Source organism: Aulonocara stuartgranti, assembly GCF_965226115.1.
Source record: "Aulonocara stuartgranti genome assembly, chromosome: 10".
In the NCBI taxonomy this organism is placed as follows: Eukaryota; Metazoa; Chordata; class Actinopteri; order Cichliformes; family Cichlidae; genus Aulonocara; species Aulonocara stuartgranti.
Genome location: NC_138946.1, coordinates 26,227,584 through 26,249,606, shown reverse-complemented (window position 1 = coordinate 26,249,606; position 22,023 = coordinate 26,227,584). Strand labels below are relative to the sequence as shown.

Below are 22,023 nucleotides of genomic sequence, written 5' to 3'. Positions count from 1 at the left end.
TTTTAAAAGGAAAAGAAATGAGACGAGACGCGGGTAAAAGGAAAACAGCAAACGCATCTGCGGCGGCATCGAATTTCAAAACTTGAACGCATACTGGAGCCTATTATTATTATGATTATTATTAATAAATCATCATCACGAGTAAAACCATCGACCACAAGTACTGTGGAAAACCCGGTGCAGTGGTAGATAGTGAATTATTCAGTGTCATCTTTTGACCCCGTATTAAATATCGTCAGATGAGACATGGGTCTACTCTATAAAGAAATCCAAGTGTACACAGCAACATAACCAGTTACTTCTTCCCACGCTGTGAACTCGCCTCAAAACGCTCAAGTGTTTTGTCAAGTCGAGAACACGCCAGCTCCAAAATCCTTCATGCTATCCCAAAGCACAGGGCAGTTTCCTTTTTCTTTTTTTAAAAAAAGCCAACATATACATGTGCAAATAGAAAAAAATGGCCTGTACTTTACAACTCACAGTGCAATGATTACTTGCTTAATTACCTTTCAGTGTTTTCATTTGTTTTGCCACTAGAATAAATTAAAAAACCTGCCAATGATTCCATAAGAGAACTCAGGAAGGCTGAGGTATGGTATCAAAACGTTTACTTTCCTAATTCACTCAAAAAAAAAAGAAAGAATAAGATCTGAGTCGGACAACGAGCGTTACATAAAGACTCGAGCACAGAGCCCAGATGTTGTGTTCCAAAGGAAAGAAAAAGAACTAATCGGGAACGTGCAGGATGAAACAAACATCAACATTGCAGCTAACAAGTTCCTCTCAAGAGTAGAAAAGTGTCAGGATGCGCAGAGCCTGCTTCAAGTTCTAATCTTCAGATCTAAGTACAGTGTGCTTTGGATTTAATCATCTTTTTTTTTCTTTTAAACTTTCTCTTTGAAATGATACTGATACTGTAACAGTTAGACAAAAAGATACCAATCAGGCTCTTTATTTTTTAAAATTATTATTATTATTATTATTTCTCCAAAACTGTGTTGACTCACCGCTTGTAAATTTTGCTGGTATGACACTTGTAAAATTATTCAGCTTCAGTATTTACAGAGCAAGTGTGTGTGCGCTAGGCGTGTGTGTGTTCGTGTGTTTGTTTCCGTGTGGGGTTGTTATACCGTCTTCCAGCAGAAAAAAAAAAAGTAGAATAATAACTGTTTACAGCTTTGTCTTCTATTCACACGCTATAACATGTTCTTTTGACACACCATCACAAAAATATGCTATTCTCTCACTGAGTTGGTTATATGCAGTGACTGGAATAATATGTACAGCTACATTTCTTTTTCTCAAGTTTGAATTCACAATGTAGTTATATGAAATTTGTTATAGCATATATATATATTTCTAAACAACAAAAACAACACTTATAAAAAAGGACCATAAAAATATTGGAGTCCTCTTTGTATTGCCCAAAAATAGGTAATTATGGTTAACAATGAGACATCACAAGAAATAAAACAGCTACTAAGATTTATTACTTAGATACCTTCTTTAAAATTTCCTTAAAATGTTTTTTTTTCTTCTCCGAGTCTTTCCGCACTGAGCTTTTTTTTCTTGTGTTTTCTTTCTTTTCTTTTTTTTTTTGCAGAAAGACTGAATGAAACATCCCGAGCTTTTTTCCTTTTAGACTCACCGGTACAAAGATGAAGACGTGACTTTGAAGATATTCTTGGCTATGACCGCCGTACTTCAAACGAAAAAAAGCAAAAAAAAAAGCAAAAAAAAAGCAAAAAAAAAAAAAAAGATTTACACAACAATACCAGAAAATAAAATAAAAACGACACAAAATTAAAGGTTCAACTAAAACGACTCTCTCAAAGCTAATCAAAAGAAAAGCTAACAGAGGAAGAAAGTAGGTGAATGAACTCGACGTGAAACATCATACCAAACCAGGTTGTAAAGTTATAGGAGGTTTGGATTATAGTACAGCAGTTGTTATTTTTCTGAGATGATAAACATTTTCTTTTCTTCTTCATATGGTTCCGACTTTCGTTCGTTTTGCCGGGGTGACGCTGTAGTGCTTGAAGTTGGATTAGCATCACCTGCACACAAAGCCAATTAGAAACTTCGTCCTGTCTTTCCTGGGCCACCAGATATACTCTGCTGGGTGATAAAGGAAAAAACACAACAACAAAAAAAGGAAGGAAAAAAAGGAACAACAGCATTAGAAAGCATACATTTAATTAGAGTAAGTCTCGAACATAAATAATACTCGCTGTGACGTATTTTGCAGGCTTGCTGAAGCATGAATAACTGGGATATGATTCTAAGAAACTGCTACAGGTCAAAATTTCCTGCAAGCATAACAGAAGCACCAATTACTGTAAAAACAGCCTGTCCAATAACAAAAAGTCTAGGCTGTCACAAATACCACACTATATACTTAAACGGCTTATTAATTTAGCATTTGTGCATATATACTGACCTGCCACTTTATTAGATATATCTGCTCATACCAGTTACTGGCCAATCACATGCCAGTAGCTGATTGGTTAGATGGAATTAAACCGACAGCAGCAGAAGACCACATTGCCTGCCACTCCTGTCAGATAAGAACAGGAAACTGAGGCTACAGTTTGCACGGGGTCACCAACCTCAAAAGTGGGAAAAAACTGGGACAAAAACAATTTAATTCTGATGGTAGAGCCAGAATGTGGTGGAAACTACATGAAAGCATTGCTCTATTCTGCCTTGTATCAACATTTCAGGCTACTGGTTGTGGTGTGACGGTGATATTTTTTGCCAACTTTGGGCCTATTGGTACCGACTGAGCACTGTTTAAATGCTACAGCCTAGCCTACTGTTACTGATCTGACCTATCCCCTTTGACCACAATATACCCATGCTCGTTATCCTCGTTGACGTACCTAATAAAGTGGCAGGTGTGGTATATCGTGCTGTGGACTCTTGTACTAAGTTTAAAAACGTATACAAAAATACATTTTATGCACATCAAACATCTACAAGTATCTGTAGGGCAGACAAGGTTTTATATATGACATTGTGGCTGTACATATGAGGGACAGTGTTAGCAAAAAGAAGGTCATGTAGTAATAAGCAATTCCCTTCCTCAAAGATTCTTCCTACACCTCGGCTGCTTGTTAGTGAAAGATTTTGCAGTTTCGATTTTAAAAGTTGTGAAAGAATTGTAATGAGAGTCCTGTCCTTGGACAGCCAGAGCTTAGGTCAAAAACACTTTAAACTGTGACATCCCCTCTGGTTGAATAGCAAGACATGTGATTTTTCTACACAGACATGTGACTATTTTAGGATGGAAACATTTCAAAATGTCAAAAAGAAGGAGGAAAGAAAAACTGAAGAACCGGTAGTATGTGTGTGGGTAACCGATATGAAGCTTTCCTTCATAAACAATCACAAAATGATTAAAATTCTCGTAATGTCTGCTAATCTTCTGTCCTTTTTATCAGTTGTATTTATTAGTTTTTGGAGAAAGACCTCAAACAAACCACCTCGCCATACTCACACGTTACTACCAGCTCTGTGTTTCCCCAAAGAGAGGTGAAGGAACAACGATTAATGCGATGAACACATAGTACAGATAGATACTGATAGAAATGCACAGTAAATAAAATGCAATACCTCTGATGAGATGGCAACCGGCCACCTGTTCAATGGTATCCATTTGTAAAAGCTGTCGCAATCAACGGGCCCTAAAAGTGTACAGTTAGTGCTTTTGTCAGTATGCATTTCAAAGAGAGAAAAGTGAGTATCATATCAACTTCTTTTTTTTTTCACAGCTAGCATGAATGTGAATGTTGTGATCATGTTGAGTAGCAGAGCAGGAGAATACTGAAATATCAAACCAACTCTTTTAACACTCTTGCAAAAAGAATAATTGCAACATTACAACAGGAAGAAAAAGCCACGTAATGCTAAAAGATATTAAAAACAGTTAGATATGCTCTGTACAGTAAATGATTCATACTGCATTTAATAATGCAAGCTCTTATAACAATGCAGCACTCAGATTACAGGATCTAAATACAAAATATGTAATAATACACACAATCCCCATTCATGCTAACATACACAAGTGATTTCATCTGAAAGAATGCCGAGAATAGGATCATAAACAGCCTTCAGTAAGATCAGTGTGCTTCTGACTATTGAATGGCTTTTATTACTGAGGCTCACTTATCAGGACACTGTGAGCTTTCCTACTGACAGGTCTGTAAAAAATGATTGGATTCAAACACAACAGTGAAAAGGAGAGAAGCACTTTCAGCAGCGCTTGCTTGTCTTTATCACCTCAATCAGCTAATTGCGCTCTAATTGTCTTGCATAAAAAAACAGTTAAGTTCATTAAAGCTTCTTCGCAGTAGCTGTTTTCGTACTGGCTAAAGGGATTAATAAAATCAGTGGAGCGTGAGACAGAAGGACAAATCGGTGAATCTGAAGTCATCCGTGAGCTCCTGAGATATGACAATCTTATATGCGCTTGGTTCAACAGCGTTCTCGGTAAAGAAGTGAATTATGAAGCGAATTTTAGTTCTGAATCATTTCCTATTTTAATGTTCTGAATAGAGAGATCATCTCGGCTGGAGCAGGAAGTCAGAGGCCTGCTGCATCACCTCTCCTTTATTGATTCGCTGTGATTCTGAAGTGGTGATTTAGTCTAGTAGTATTATGGGCAAAAACTGACTCTCTGTAAGGGAATCGGAAGGCCCGGCTTGAATAATGTTGGTAAAATACACCGCATATTCTTCACCCACCTCTTTCATAAATCAGCTGCACTCTGCTGCTTCAATATTAATCTCATCTCTTCCGAATTTTTTGTATTTTTGTGGTGGGGGGGGGGTTGAAAGACTTGTTCTATTCTCTAACTCAGTAATAAACTATGGCTACAAACTGTTGCAACAAATGGAAAATAATTGTAACAAATGGCCTCATTTCCATCTGTGAACTATCTGCTGGTAAATCTGCCTTGAAAATGAGCCAGCGTGGTGTTTCATAGCAAATATTTTGCTTCCTACACTGAGACCAGCAGATTAAAGCAGATAGCCAGTGGACCTAAAGCAATTAATAATAGGGGCTTTGCTCAGGGAGGAAAAAGGCTTTAAAATGTTTTTTTTCTCTTAAGCTCTGCTTTGCGTGGATATCATAAATCAATTACGCACGGCTGCAAACATCTAAACGAGCTCTTTTACCTGTTTTGTACATTTGTGACATTATCCAATAGCAACAAGGCATTACAGCCGTATAGTGCAAGCGCCACATTCACGACATCTTCGCTAAACCGCCGCACTTAGTTCAACTGATTCAAGCGCACAACGTGATAAATCTCCTGTGGTACTTCTCAGAACATGTGTGATTTCAGAATGCAGCATAAGCCACAGTTGGCCACAAAGGCTTAGATTTTAAAAAAAGAAAAAAGCACCACAAAATACCACAACCAGAGGATCACCTAAATAAATAAAAAGATTAATATCTGTTTACTGTAGCATGAAATTCAAGTTAATGATGTGGACTATAAAGTTTGGAACGAGCGTCTTCACCCTGTAGTCTTTTCGGCGCTCGCTCGCTGTACTAATGGGCTTGTCGTTATTCCATCTCAGTTAAGCCATGCATTAATGAGCTTGTTGCAGAAAGCAGGTGTTATTTTTATAGTTTACACTGTGTCACTCAGTTCAGTCATGTAAAGCAGCACAAACATGCTCCGATGTGAACTGAAATCCTGCTGCACTTTGCTAGGGCCAGAAAATTCACACGGTAAAAAAATTTAATTATTCGGCGAGGTCGAAGGTAGACTAACGTACGAGTAAACAAAGTGCTGATTGGGTCTTCTTTCGTGGCGTTTGAGCCTTTTCCTTTATTGACAGTAAATAAGCTAAGTACATCAGATTTAACTTTGGCTCATTCAGTCTTTGGCTGCTCTCAGAAAACTGTCTTAGGAATGCTAAAAAACAGAGAGGGAGTAGTTTATGATGGGAACTGACTGCTAAGTCTCATTTATTTTGAATGTAGAAATAATCCTTGTTAAGCCATTACATATGTCTTTAGTAAACTAGCTCTTGCTAGGTTTCCACCCTGCATAGACTCAAACTGCTGCAATGTTGGGAAAACACGGGAAATAAGAGGAATGAATCTGAATGGCTAAACTTTCTTCTTAGAGTTCCTTTTAGAAGTAAAGATGTTCCTACTGGCTTTAAGATGATCTCTCCAACACTTATGATAATAGATCGGTTCACAGAGAACACGGAGTTTGAGAGCACAATTTTAATGTCTTTTTCTTCACCTTCAAAGGAAGGTGGGATTATTAGCACTCTGATGGGGAAATCCCTCACAATATTCTCTTTATTACCGTCACCTCTTCTTCCTTTGTAGTCCTAACACTTACGCACTGACTTGGCGACCAGCTGCTAACCGATCAGAGAGAAAAGTTCAACAGCATGTGGCTGAGCAAGCCTAACTGGACAAGGGCACTGGGAGACACAAAAACCTGTGTGGGAGCATCGTCCTAGCAATGGAGTGAACTCCAGCTCTGGGACAGATGGGGTTCTAAAAATAAAAGAAATTTGTTCTGGGCAGGTGATGCAGGATCTGAAGTGAGGTGATTTGTGCAACAGCTAGAGGGGAAAAACATTTGCTTTTGACACAGATAACTTACAGAGCTGCGATGGGCTTTAACACTGATGTACTACATTATTATGGGAGCCCTGAACCTGACAGCAGCAAAAATGCTTCCCTGGATATTTTCTAAGACGACAGCAGTGATTATTTTTAGTCAATTCAGTAAAAGAATAAATGCTACTTTTTATGCAAACACTGAGCTGCTTTACAGAATGTTGCAATTGAAGCCCATTTGCATTTTTTGTAACGTCTAATTTTAGTGCAGAAGAAGAAGCAGGAGGTGCAGTCGGAATTTTAGTACTTACTGTGATGCTGGGGCCAAAGCCAGAGCCAGGCTGAGGGCTAGCAGCACTGATGTAGTTGCCCACAGCTGAATCCTGGCTGCTAGGTCCATATAGGTCAGCCACAGGCCCTGGACTATTAGCGCCGGGGAAACCTCCGGGCCTTGACGGGTTGGCACCTGCATACAAACACAGCGAGGAGCGGAGCAGCTCAGAAACCCCCAACAAAGATCAGTATATCCTTACTCTTGTGACTCAATGGGCAAATTGAAATCAAAAGAACGCATTACTGGATTCATACATTTGTCTTGAAGGGCTTGCTCATATTACAGGTTACTGTATTTGATGCTGCGCGTTCAATTTAATTTGTAATCGACTGAAAAATGGTGCAGGATTTTGGCTTAATTTCATACCAAACAAGCAAAATTAGGGGTGAATCCAGTATGAGATTCTAAATATAATCTACATGCTGCGTGTATTATGCACGGGAATAACATTCACTTTGTATAGTCATGCACAACACAAAACAGGCACGTTGCTAAAAATACTTCCATCATGCTAATAAACTAGTAAGGTTGCAGTGTAAATGTTGACATGCATAATGTGAAGGAGTACTTGTACAGCGACATCGGCTGTAGCTAAGTAGAGGAACAAAGGATTATGAGGATCTGAAATTTTTGGTGAGCATTCTGAGCCCCAGAATTTGAAATACTACCTTCTATTTTCTTATATGATCTACTAAGTATACCCCCCCCCCCCCCCCCCAAAAAAAAAACCCCCAAAACAAAATCATATAATACTTAGCACTTTTCAGCTTTTTAGTCTGCAAGAGTAACTTCCAGCATAAAATAAAATGGGTATGTCAGGCAAGAGAAGGAGGGAAACTGAGGAAATATAAAAGCCTGACCCGAGTTCGTCGGCAGGTCCAAACTTGTAGGGTGGGGGATAAAAAAGAAATACTGTACGTGACTTACCACCTTTTGCCCTGTGAGTAAGAGCAACTCAGTATAATAAAATGCCTTTTGAAAATCCATATGCCTGCTAAAGGCCAATAACACTGGCAATACAAGGAAAAACAGCCGGGGAGAAAGAAAAATGCAGTGATCTCTTAACAGCAATCTCCTTTGCTGTCAGCTTCGCATAACCCTCCATCTCACCCTTATTCACAGACAAACTGTGAAAAAAAACTGTGCAACTGCATTAAAAAGAAAAATCCTCCGACCACAGAAAATGCTCCATCTTGTGTATATATATTAGCTCATGAACCCTGTGATGCCTGAGAGGAGGTCTTTGTAGAGCATGGAAAAAGACACAGTGTGACTGCTGTGGCTCCAACGCGCTGATGGAGACACACACACACACACACACACACACACACACGGTAAACTAACTATCATTGTCACCTTGTTTAACGTATCACCGCTCCATCTATCAAAGCCGCAACAGACAGGTTAGGTTCACTGGAAGCACCTCAAAGCATGCTTCAGATATTTATGTGTGGCACTCTAGGAAAATGAAGCCATCTCACTAAACATATATCTAGTGGAGTTGACACTGCTGTAACTGTAAGGACTTTAAACGGAGAGTTGCTAGTGCGCTTATCTTGCCCACACAGCCCCCAGTAGGCTGGCTTATTATATAATTAAGGATTTTTTTTTCCAGTTGAAATGGCAATCCTCATTTCCTGTAACTGGTGATTTTTATTGGAGTGCAGCTCACCCCTCTCTCAGTGAAAGTAATTTTTTGATGTAGAGGCTGCAGTGGTTTGTGCATTTAGCCAAAAGAACGCCAGACTCCACTGTAATGCATTTTTCTGTTATTATCTGGAATATACATCCTTTTTTCATAAAGACAAAAAAAAAAAAAGATTGGAGAGAAAATGATCAATCTTGTGTTTGTAACAGATACGATCAGTTATTTAAAGAATTCATATCTTTAAATCTAATTTTCTGCCCTTTGAAGGGAGGAAGCTTTTAATCGGTTCTGTTCGTTTGTCTGTCTGCTCGTTAGCAATCTAGCGTCCAAAGTTTTCAAGATATCATTTTCAAATGTTGTGGGACGGTAGATACCAATAACAGCTCAAGCTGGTTCAATTTTAATGAAAATTGGTTTAAGGTTAAGGTCACACTAAATGTAAACTTTTCTTTTTTTTTTTTAAAACCCTTTATATTACCCACAATTTTTTTATGGATCGTCTTCAAATTTTAGAACAGTATACTAGGCCTCAGAGGGCATGAGTACCTAGGTTGGCTAAGCATTTGACCTTGACCTTCATTGTTAGCACCAAGGTCAAAGTTGACCTTGAAATAAAATTTCAAGAAACCATATTGAACAATATATCTCATGAAAAAGCATGGAGAGAGATTTTTATTATTTTTTTATTATCATTTTTTTTTTACGTCCTGCAACGATGCACTTGGTGGGAGTTGCCATCTCCGGATGTTTTTGTATACTTGTGTAATTTATAAGTCAATTACATTTTTGTCAAACATTCTGATTTAATTTTATCTCCTTCAAAACACCCACAATTAAATGTCTCTGAATTTCACATAGGCTCAAGGTTGGCTGCAGATTCCAAGTCTATTCCACAGACAACGCCCACGTGCTACGACGCAATTAAGCTACGCTGACTCACTCAGGATTTGAACGTGCCCTCTCAGGTGAGACAAGCTTCAGCTTCAACAACTCAACGAATATTTCAGGGGCCATGCGTGCAGCAGAGACATATTCATTAGGTGCTGCTAAAGAGCTGAGGCAACATGACTTTTGACCTAAACACCTCTTTACTCTTTACTTAACTGCTCCAAATCGCCTATCAAATACTATAAATCAGCACGTCACTTAGCCTCACAATCGACAGACAAGGGCGATTGATGTGTACTTGCAGCGATGGGAAGAAATCAGCTCTTTCCCTCTCCTATATAGATGTTTATCCCATCAAACAGTCCACGCTGCTTAGCAAATCTATAAGAAGAAAAGTGTTTTCTCAAACAGTTAGTGCTGATGTTGCTGCCTCATGTGTACAAGCATTATCACAAAAGCCTCCAACAATTCCTTTACAACCCCACAAAGTCACATCTCTGTAATTTGTTGTCTTTAAAAGGCTCGTCTTGTGCATTTTTTTGTCTGCTAGCTGTACTAAAGGTTACACAGACAGCCTGTAGTAAATGCCAACATCTGCCGGGGGCAGCTGGCCAACACTTTAACCATTAGGGGGAAAAATCTTGCCCGCACTCATGACCTCAGCCCAAAAAGACTGACAGGACAAATCGCTTTGCTTTCTATATGTATATTTGTCTTTTTTTTTTTTTTAAAACAGTTATACTGTTGGGTGGAAAGACAGCCAGAGTAGTGGTTGATTGGATGATTATAAACTGGGTTCCCATGATCTCATGACGATATTCCACTAAGCAGGAATTTAATGAAAGAAACACTGTCTGTAAAAACACAGTCAAAAGACCGCCATCACCATGACACACATTTGACATAAACACTTTTATTTTAAAAGTCAGCATATATTAAAAATTCCTGTCTGCTCTCAAACAAAAAATATCAGGTTGAAATTCTATTTAATTTATCTGCATAAAGCTCGCAGTTACTGAAATCGCAACATGAACTCCATTTGACTTAGTCTCATCCCTTGCTTTTTAACAGCTATGATTACATAAGAGAGAAGATCAGAAAAAAAGCACAGAAGAAGAAAATGTGCTTGTGTTGCGGAGTAATGGCTGTATTATGCAAAAAAAAAGTTGTCTATTAAGTGTTCAACACTGTACAGCATTTCTACCAATTTCACACACTAATAATACGGCAATCACTCTTACACTAAGAATTCCTAAAGGGCTTGACTGAAAAAAAATGGCACTCACTCCCACACTTGCTCTCTCCTTTGCTGTTCCAAATTAACATAAACCTGAGCTCTGTCAGAGTGGCCAGTGTACTCTCAGACATCATCAGTAGTTATTTGGTTCACATGCAAATGAAGGATTACATTCTGTATATGTCGACCCCCTTATGTGCAAGCAGGGGCTGGAACATAACTTCACAAAGGAACAAAAGATCTACATTAAAAACTGGAGAAAAAAAAAAGGAGGAAGAACATGCAATACTACTTTGTCAGCAAGACATTTTTTAATCATCATTTTTCAAAGGGATTTTTTTTCCTCAACAAAAGTAAGAGAAAATATGTATATGTGTATAAAAAAGATTAGATCATCTGCATGGAAAAATGTCATGAATCAAACTGAAAAGTCCAAAATGTGGATGAGATAGATGCTCAGATACAAACCTGGGTTCTTAAATTGATCCGGGCTGTGTAGGTGCTGTAGGGGGGAGTTGCAGGCGGAGGTGGCATGCTCACTGTGCAGCATCTGAGCCGCTTGGGGCCCCAGGGAGCCATAGTCAGCAAAGGAGCAGGGCCCCCCCCTCTGGTCACTGGGCGCAGAGTAAAACCCATAATCGGGGAGGCCTGGGAGATACAGTATAGGGTGGGGAGGGGGAGGGGAGGGGACTCCATCATTGTGGAAATCAACTTGTTCATTGTCATAGTCAAAGTGTCCAGATTGATAAGCATAGCTCGATGGTGCTTTACACCATTTTAAGGTCACATCCTTATATTTTGTCTGCTTTAGTTGGCCCTCCCTGCCCTCCCTCCCCAGCAGCTCCTGCCATGTGGCCAGACCCCCTGGCATATGGTCCGTGTTTGCTATGTTCAGCTATATTGTATATACACTAACTTGAAAATAATGGACGTATAAAATAATTCCATGAAAGGATATAATTAAAAACTGCTCATTAACTTAATTGAAATGGACCAAAAGCAATAAATACAAAATACACAGTAAGGCCACAGCTTTGCATAACTGACCTGTCCCAGTGTTTGTTTGCAAGCATTAATGAGTGAGCTAAAAAAATAAATTAAAAAAAATCTAAGAATCAGGTCAAAGCAGGTCAATACATTTCTCATTTCAAACCGACAGTTCTTACTTGACGTACCTGGAGGAAGCTTTTGTCATTTAAATGAAAAGAAACACAGAGCGCACTGATCGATAATTAATTTAAACCCCTCGTTTTTTTTTGGACCAATAAAAACTGATAAGCTTTTTATGTGAATGAGATACAGACACGTTCATGTTTATTGATGATAAGAATTCTCAAGTGTACTAAGTACTCTGAGCACGTCTTAGATTGGCCTCTTCGAATTCTTTCTTTGACACAGATGGTGGATTATCAACAGTTTAGAAAATGTCATTCAGCAATAAGTCGTGCTGACATTTATTGCTTGTTCTCTTAATCTGTGGCAAGCTGCTCATATAAAGAGTGCAATTAAAAGAAACTGCTCCTTCTCACACCTCTTTGATAAGAGAGTTAATCTACTCAGGGACTGAGATTGGTGACACCGGCTTTTCCATGCTGGGTTTCCCCTGCTGTGTGTTTGTTTTTTTATTTGGGTCCTGGAGCGAATAGCCATTCAAAGCCACTTCACCTCTACCCATTCAGAGTGAGACAGTCCACTTCTGCCAAATGGAAAGTAAGCACCAGCCATGTTTCTCCCCGCCAATGCTTTTTAGCACTCTGATCTCACCACTTGTGGGCTGTCTGCCCACTCATCAAATTATAGGCTCCAAATAGGGCAGGCTTCCCACGTACGTCACATAAAGCCTGACACATTGAACAAAGCTCAAGAAGCAATCATTCCATTTACTTCACTTAGAAAAATGTCACTGAAAATTGATTGGCCTTGCTAATGAGGAAAAGCTGGATCAATGGAATAATTATAATGGGGAAAAAACATTGACAATAGCACAAACCACGTTATTAGGGATTCATAAGGAATCCATTCCAAATATATCACCAGTTTAAAACGGTGCAAACTCGCCTTGTGAGTGTACAATAAAAAAAAGTCACTTTCATACGATATAAAACCGACAATAAAGGCAGCTGAAAATGAACCATATTGTAATCAGTGTGATCTTGTGAAGTAGCAGCATTAGGAAGGTGTAGATGACATGCACACTCTCGAGTAGATGTAGGTGATTTGCTGGATTTAGGTTGATAATTACTGTTATTATTGTTTAGACAAAACTGACATTAAACTACGGTATTAGGGCTACTGAAGCAAAAATAGTATTAAAAGCAATCAGCTGAAATGGGTGCATCTTTAAACCTGTGGTCAGGGTTGACATGAAAAATAACGAGAAGCCTTTAATTTGAGGTGAGGTTCCAACCCAGTGAGACCCTTTGTGTCTTTCTAAACAACTTTCCTACTTACCCAGAAAACTAAAGTTTTATGTGAACAGAAGACTTTTTTTGCTCACTGGGAAGAAAATTTGTTCAAACGTGACAACTGCAACCACCAGTTGCAGCCAGAGGTCTTAAAATGATGTTGGATGATACTCAAAGAAGCTCACGACAACAATAAATGGAAAACTGCAACACAACAGGCCAAAAAACATACAACAATCAACTGGGTTGAGGATCAGATGCAGATCCATACAGTTTATCATTCATTAAAAAAAGAAGAAGAAAAAACCCAAGCACATGCCAAGGACAATAAACACCAATCTTATGCAATTTAGCCTTTAAAAGTATCAATTACCACAAACTGGGCAGGGCTCGGTTAGAGAAAAATAAGGGAATAAGGCGCTGCAAATACTGGCAAATAAAATCTGAAACATTTAGAGCTCGAGGTTGGTGAGGGAGGCTCAGGTAGGAAACTGGCTTTGTTTGGCACAGGAGCACAACAGAGACACAAACATGCAGGCCCACACTCGCAAAGCCATATATTTTCATCAGTGGCTATCTGATCTGTTATGCAGGACGAGAATGGGCAGAGTGTGCCCACAGCTGCATGAGTATCACCGATCATATCGCTGTGCCTCAGACCGTCCCACTATTAATATTCACACAATCTATCCAGAACAATGGGCCTTTCTTGGACTCCTTTTTTCCACTGGCCACTAATTGGATGTAATTACTCATCTACAAAACAAATGAGCGTGTTGAGGTTGCCTTGGAGACTATATCAGGGGACCCAGCAGTGCGAATCGTTCGCAGGGCTTCATTTATACTGATAATTATCTCCCCTGCCCCCACCCTCCTTCCCTTCTGCCCTCAGTGACCAAAACCGGCTGTGAGGCGATAGAGAGGGGAGTGTCTTGCAGTCATCTGTTACTGACATCATTGGGGTGGCTCTCTTTAAGTGGATAAATGCCCTGTTCTCAGTCCCACTTTGCCAGGTGACTGCCTTTAAGGAGGAATCACAAACCTTGAAAGTAGTCTTCTTTTTTTTCCCACAAGTTGGAAAATAAAAGAACCCCTTAATCAGACTGATGATAAAATATGGCCTCGTGGGTCTTCAGGATGTGAAAAGGTTTACCAGGAGTCTTTGTCGAGTTTGGGATCATTCTCATTTTAAAACCAGAGGAAAACACTTTGTCCACATCTTCTACTGTGCAAGGGTTCGCTAAAAGGCCTCTGTTTGGAATTCTGATCGTCACCAAAATATTGACTTTTCATGTGCAAGAAGCTTTGAATATACATGAACATATCTGTTATTTACGCAGTCAACAAATACCAGGCATCGGGGAATATAAAAATCTATCACCAAGTTCTGCAAATAGAAATTTTCATGCAGCCACTCCTCCCTTTCCCTTGCGGCACCAGCAAGATTCCTCGGTGGCCATCAAACCACATCACTCTGCAGAAGATGTCAATAAACCTGACATGCTGCTTCTCAAATTAGCTTTGAATTTTAGAGCTACCATAATTAGCTTTTTCATTTTCACCAATGTCATTTAAAAATAGCGTGAAAGAAACTAACAGCTCTTTTGCTGTCTAGCCTTGCTTTCACTTTCCATTTGAAATAATCTTTTCTGAATGAATGGCTGAGTAATTAACAGCACTAGACACCCTTTTCAGAGAGCACAGACATTTCATAAATAATACATATTTAATGTCTTGTCATTTTGTGTTCAGAGAAGCTTGGCTAATGAATTTTAACAGATGATTTCTTCTTGCATTTACTCACCCATACTGAGGCCTCTGTTTTCTTTACTTTTCATTTTATGCCTGCTCTTGCCTTTTCTTGCCACTCGTTCCCGTAACGGGCAAACTCAACAGAGATATGGATTTACCTTGGGGAACGACTTGTGGAAAGTGCCAAGCGCCAAGAGAAAGTGTGAGCGCAGAATCACGGGCAAAACAATGTGCAACAGAGAAAGAAATCCGCTTGCAATAATTTGCAGCAGCAAAGCCCAGACAGGCCATGCTAAATGATTTTAATGCAGATTTTAACCTGTGAGGGATCGGGTCTGGTTGGGACTGAGAAAGGGCGCTCGGTTATCGACAGTCGGCGCAGATTATCCCATCGTGAGCAGCCCCAGAGCTGACAGCGCTGGCCTTTTGGCTAAACACATTTTTTTCAAACATGTCTGGTCAGGCTTAAGTGGTCTGAAGAAATCTAAGACTCTCTGTGAGTGAAATCTGAGCGCGATGCTGGCTACGTCTAATGGTCATTTAGACACAGAGGGAAGAATATATGAATAAATCAAAGAGGAACCGACTCTTAGAGCAATGCTTACTCAGAGATTGTACGTTAATGGGTTGCTAAATCTCACATCCATTTATTTCACGTGTTATTGTTAGGGTGGAAAAGACTGCAGATGCTACTTTTGTCTGCTCCCTCGTTCACAAAGGACCATCACAGCAGGGTCGCATGTCTGAGTTTGCAGTTTTACTCCGGATGCCCTTACCAACACAACTCTAAGGGGATTTTTGTCTCTGACTGGAAGTAAACCAGCAACCTTTCATTTGCACATGAACATGTAAACCACTACAGTATGTAGCCACACAGTGTGGAGAAAACTATGCGCTTCTTTTTGCAAAGTAAGCATTCTGCAGTGTTCTGCAATAACCACATAATGCACTATCGTATCGAACACATACTATATTTCTAAGCTGAAGTCACAGAACTGACAGCAAAATACCTTCCTAGCATTAAGTTTTCTTTGAAGAGTGTGTTATGTATGCAGCCCCTGGAGGGCAGAGCGGTGATGTCCCCGAAGGCCTGTGCCTGTAACCTCAGAGCATCTGCTCCCCACAGCTGTGAACCACCGCTTTGTGGTGGAGGTGCAAAGGGACGCTTTGCCCTCCCCGATGTGTCAAATCTTTCCCTGGGCCTTAGACAAAAACCCGAGCAGGATGGGCTTGGCATGCCTGCTCATGTTATTTTGCAGCAAATACATGTAAAGTGCTTCTGGCCTCAGAGCTGAGCTCTGCAGATTAGCATCTGGGACAAATGGACCCATGCTCACTAAGAGCCAGACTGATTAAGCCTCGTGCACATAGCCAGTCCTACTCTCCTCTCAGGCACTGCAGAAGATCACAGAGCTTGTTGGGAGGAAATTGATAATAATCTTAACTTGGAAATGACTGTCACTTTTCCTTTCTTTTAATCGCTGGGAAATAAAAGAGGTGGAAGGAGAAGTGAGATGAGAAAACGTGAGATCAGAACAAAGAAGAGGAGCAGCTAACTGAGGGGAGGAATGGGTTTTAAATGATGTGACGACTATCCTAAATCCCAATAAAACTGGCAGGGCCACCTCTGCAATTTATACTGCAGCACAATTTATTCATAGGGCTGGCCACAGCCACTCTATTTCAGTTTCGAGCACCTGAGTCAAGTCAGACATACTGTACATAGCAAGTACCCAGACCTGTAAATGCAGTTAGATGTGCTTTGTGTACACTGCAGGTAGAGCAGAGATCTGAGACTGACATTTGAGCTTCTCAGAAAGCTCAGAGGGACTCAGGAAAACACTCAACCAGAGTACACTGGGACCTTTGAAGTTCCCTGGACTGTCAGAACCATCTGCATCAGTTGCATTTTCTCAGTTTTCATCTGACAGCGCACAGGAGATTTCACATAAGTCTACTTTAAAATGGAGAAAGAGTACCACAATGAGGAGGAAAGAAGACCTTAAAAAGAATGGCTAAATTACTAACTTTCTCCACGTGTTTTATTTGTTAGATATCCATTTATAATATTCAGAGTGATGTTCTCAGCGTGAATTTCAATGGTCAGGTTGTTGTTGACATGTATGTCTAATTTTTACCATTCAGTTCCCCAATAAACTACCTGTCGGTCTCAATAACTGTGGCAACAATGGCTCTTTTTCTCTATTTACTGGTTTGTTCTTCACATACACAGCAGAGGTTAAAGTGTACGTGTTTAAAATACAGGCAAATAAGTAATTTCCTCAATGTTAGCCTTAATATACAGATGCTCAGCCTTTCCAACTGCTACAATACGACTGCCTTTTAAAACCTCCACTGGCACCCAGTCATAGCTTGATACCAGCCTAAAAATCCAAGTATGGACTGGCACCTTTCCACCTCCAGGCAATGGTAAACTCTGTCAAGTAGCCACATCTCTCTGATCTACCTCTCGCCTGAAGCTAGTTTCTCAAACGTCCCCAAAAACACACATCAAGACTACCCCTCAAGCGTTGTTGCACTTGAGAGGTGCAAGATACTACCTGATGGGGATCAGAGTAGCAAAAAAAACCACCTCTTCAAATGCACACCAAACACCAACCTTTTGCAAAAAAAACCATTTGGAATTACACCAATCACCGCTTTTGCTTTTTATTAGCCTGTCTGAGTAGTAACCGTTAACTCTGTGTTTTATTTTCCCCCCCTGCTGACTGGCAGTTTTTATTGCCTGGAAACAGGCAAGAAAGGTAGTGCAGTAGTGTTAAAATATATAGTGCAAAAAAAATAAGATTAAGCAATAAAACACATGGTAATAGATCAAAGAAAAAGTGGCACAGGCCCACTTAGCTGTGTCTATGGTTTCCTGCAGGAAGCAGGCCACTGCCATCCAAAATACACCTTGTCATCAGCAGTGGTCTGTCGCACAGAGAGAGGTCAGCATGCTGTCATTCTGTCTGCTGAGCACTGGGAGTCGGGCGAAAGTGCCCTCTGTCACTGATGGAAAATGTCTTCCTCATTTTCACAACACTCTCTTTGTGTATCGCTGCCAATCTCCAAACAAGCCTCGACCTACACAAAAAGCTTTCCTGTAGCATTCCACTTATATCTCGTGATTATCAAGTGTGCATTTTTACTTTTATTTAAAGCCTGTGGCATCCGGTTCAGGTGAAATATCATCGCCAATTCTTCTCTCCTCCTGGGTCAAAGTCCACAAGCACATATATAATATGTGGTGCTCTATGGAAACTGTAGGTGGAGTCAAAGCACATGGAATCCACATGTACGTCTGCACTAAACGTGGAGAATTTAGCAAAAATGAAAGCAAGAGCATTGCTATTCCTGGACTGACACCCCGGGCCGAGCGTGCTGCAAATTAAATGTTACGACGGGATGGAGATGCAGCAACGTTCCCAGATGACACAAACAGAGAGGAAGGTCAAGTCTAAACAACCTGTGTCCTCTGTTTGGTTTGTGTCTGCGCAGAGAGGAGAGCACTCCATGTATTATTCCACGCTGCGTGTTAATGGCGTCATCTTGAGGACTTCTAATAAATCATTTGCGACTCAAAGCCACGAGATGGAGAGCTGCTCTCGTTGGATCGTCAAGAGGCATTTGTTAAGTTTTTCTCCCGAGAACAGAGCGGATACTAAATGGCAACAATAAAACAGAATACAGCTGTTTTAGATCTGCTGACATTTTATGAGCTCAGTCAAATTATGCTCATATTCCACATTTTGCTGCTGTTATTATTGTTGTTCCATTTTCTGCTTTTCAGACACATTCTGCCATTTTTCTAAAGAGTTCTCCTTAAACTGTCTCGTGGCTGTTTAAGTACTCTAAAACAGGCCCATGATGTCACTGTTTTTCACTCTGACACCCCTCCCCCTTCGCCCCTGTTCATAATCATTTACTTGTCTCCCTTCCATTTGCAGCTGTCAGAATTAAACTGTACATAATAGCTGCCATCACGTCTCTTGCTTCCTGGCTGCTGCTAACCCCAAATCAACATTCCTGCTTCTTAGTGATGTTCATTGCAATTGTTGGTTAAGTTCTTTGTTTTCAAAATACAAAATCAAATAGCTTGATGTGAGAGAAAGAGCATCTGATTGGCTTCCAGTGTTCCCTCTGTTGATTTGAATTAAGTTCAAATGAGAAGAAGAGCGTGAGCTTGCTTGTCTGCATTCGTGTGTGCGTGCGTGCAGGTAGTGTGCGCCCGTACTGTAGCTGTCAGTGTGCTCATGTGCAATAGTGTGCATTTCACATCACAGCACATGTCATTAAACACCAATTGTCTCCTGACTTTATATCTGTAAGCCACTGCACAAACCAGGCAACATCTGAGTTACAATTAAAACACATTTGCTCCAACAAGCTTCAAATAGTATGTCTGATTAGGAAAGACAGTTTTTCCTCACTGCCTGGAGGCTGTGTGTTCAGTCAGGGGAGCTATTATTGACAGCTATTGAATGATCTACAGTTGTAAGGGTGGGGGAAAAAACAGGATGTCTAAATGAAGCCGACAAGTTGATCAATGCTGTTTAAGACAGAAAGAAACTTGCATCCTGTTTTTTTGGTACAAATCTCTTGGCAGATATTCATCTGCTTGCGAATGGGGTGTGTGCTGTCAGAACGCTTTCCTCGAGTGCGTGTGTACTTAAAGTTGATCTCTACAAGCAGGCAGCTAAAGCACCGACTAATCTTTCCAATTTCCCTATTAAACGTCTGTATTTACAGATATAGAGCAACACAGGATAAGCTGACGTTCGTAAAGAACCGACACAACGGTGATCACAAAGGCACCCGAGGTTCACGGTGCTTTGATGATCAGGTTGTAAGAAAAGTGTCTGGGAGCAAAGATGACTGCCATTACTGTACTCCACTGCTTTCTCCTCATTTATTTCTTTTAAGAGACAATCCACCATTAGACCAAACATTACGTAACTTAGTTTAACCTAAATGACAAATATCTGGACGAGGCAAAGGAAAATGTCCATTCGGGTAGTTTAATACTGAGACAAACTGGAAATTCATTACCTAGCTTCATGGGTTACAATATTCTCAATTTTTGAATCTGAAAATATTTATAGACATACTCTGAGAAGAAGATATTAAGGAAAGACTTTTTTATTTGCCCTAAGCTGCTTTAAGATCAGATTTTCTTGCATGTGTAACCATTTCTTATTAATGCTAAAACCCTGAGAGCTTCGAGTACAGATGTTTTAGACCGCGGATCGCCTCTTCATTAAGGTTTTGCTTCAGAAATTTCCTCCTGGGAAGACTTTTACTGTCTCAAAAGTAAACAGAGCTATGTTATCATACATGAGCGGAATTCATATTAAAATTTGTCGTGCTTTGTCATCAGCCCTTAAAAATCTTCCAGATGAGAGAATTGGAATTAAAGCTGCCGGTTCATGTTTTAGAGGGATCTGGAGCGGCTAGGGCTATGTCTGAAAGGATGTGTATGTAGATATTTTGGATTAAATATGTATGTGAGCCTAAATTCAAAATGTTGCCAAGTGTGTTGGGGGCTGAGGGAACTATGTCTATGGGGAGAAGCAGAGCAGGAGAAGTTGAAGAGAGCAGCAGCCACACAGAACATGGACAGAGCGTTTACCTGGCCCTGTGCTCTGTGGGTACGCCAAGTAGCCGCCTCTTCCACGGGCCCCCCTACCTGAGCCACGCGCTGCCGCTACTGCCGCCGCCGCCACCGGTCCATATGCTGTCGCTGGGAAGCCTGCAGGCACATATACACACACATATACACACGCACATCACTTCGTGCACAGAGATGAGTACCTCCCAAAGCTGCAGGAGAATGTTGATACCAGTGCTGAGCTACAGGATAAAACTATAGCTTTCACAGACAGGGGCTCGTGTTAGGTCGACATCTGTCAGCAGTCTCCTACAGAACACAGAGTGAGATTCAAAACCCCGCAGACCTGCTCGATCCACACACACAGAAACAAAACGATAGCCACGAGCAACTCACGGAATAAAACGAGCTGGGAAAAAATAGAGACACATAGGTCAGCTCTGTCAAATCCAACCTGGCACGTGAGAAGGTTGAGATTTTAAACAAATCACCTAGTAACTCAAATAAACAATCTCCAAATTGTTTCGTATACACAACATTTGATTTCTATGTATTCAAAATGTCATGTTTAGCAATATAATCCACAGACTATATCTTTGGACTCATACAGAAAAATATGCTGATGACGATACATGTAAGAATGAATATATGAAAAATGTATGACTTCAAACTATATAAAGGTACATTTCTGCAAATGTGTAGGACTGTATTCAGCTACAGCACAAACCCGTGTAAGATCTCTGATTACATTAGTGGAAGAATTTGGCTCTGGGGGTGTTTATGTCACATGCTTTGGATGAAAGATTATAGCCACTTCTGAGCTGCATAGACATGGGCATAATGGCCCTACCTCTGGGGACCATCCCTGCATTTTGTTCGGGAGTGCTCCCAATTACAGTGAGTGTCTATGGAATCAGAATAATCCACTGTAATGCAGTCCACATTTTGATTTTTTTTGTCTGGCTATTCAGGTGGAACATATGTAGCAGAGAAAAACATTTCCCACAATCAGACGAAGGCATCTCTTGGATGATTTGTCACTCAGAGATTTCCATCTGTGAGCTTATGTGAAGACTGAAGAAGTCTTTTGTGTTTGTTTATTCTCATGTAAATACTTTACTGATGTAAACATTTATACCCCGACGCTGAGATTCTTTAAGCTCGCCTCTTTAAACCACATCTACAGCATATACTCACTCAGAAATCAGGCAGTTTGTGATACACTAATAAAATCAAAGCTTTAATTCCATGCAAATATAAATCCACTTTTAAAGGGTCTGATTATTCCAACAAATATCAGCCTAATAATCAGACTGTAATTAAGCCAACACAGTATCTGTGAATTGTAATTACATTGTTGGCCTTAATGAACACAGTAGCTAGAGGTGGCTGACAGAGACTAGTCCATGCCCAGGGCTTGGGCTCTCAGCACAGGAATGGCATGTCATTAGTATGGGTGATGAGATTCCTCACTCTGGGCTCAACACCTTCTATGCCTAATCAGCCTCCTAAAATTATCTCCACAGGAAATGCTTTCCTCACTAGCAA

General features: G+C 40.3%; 1 protein-coding gene across 12 annotated transcripts in view; it reads right to left on the bottom strand.

The window, feature by feature from the left end:
* Positions 1-1,583: 1,583 nt before the first annotated feature.
* LOC309715687 (RNA-binding protein Musashi homolog 2) overlaps positions 1,584-22,023 on the bottom strand; it is a 270,739-nt gene continuing 250,299 nt past the window's right edge. For 2 of the 12 annotated variants that reach the window (XM_082548995.1, XM_082549003.1), the window contains 4 exons: positions 20,497-20,616; positions 11,176-11,355; positions 6,912-7,066; positions 1,584-2,118 (listed from right to left, as the gene is read on the bottom strand). In XM_082548995.1, coding sequence (XP_082405121.1) covers positions 2,074-2,118; positions 6,912-7,066; positions 11,176-11,355; positions 20,497-20,616 — 500 coding nt within the window. In that variant the 3' untranslated portion in view covers positions 1,584-2,073. Of the gene's footprint in view, positions 2,119-3,615; positions 3,687-6,911; positions 7,067-11,175; positions 11,356-20,496; positions 20,617-22,023 lie in introns of all 12 variants that reach the window. The other 10 variants (XM_082549000.1, XM_082548999.1, XM_082549002.1 and 7 more) reach the window with 10 other exon arrangements.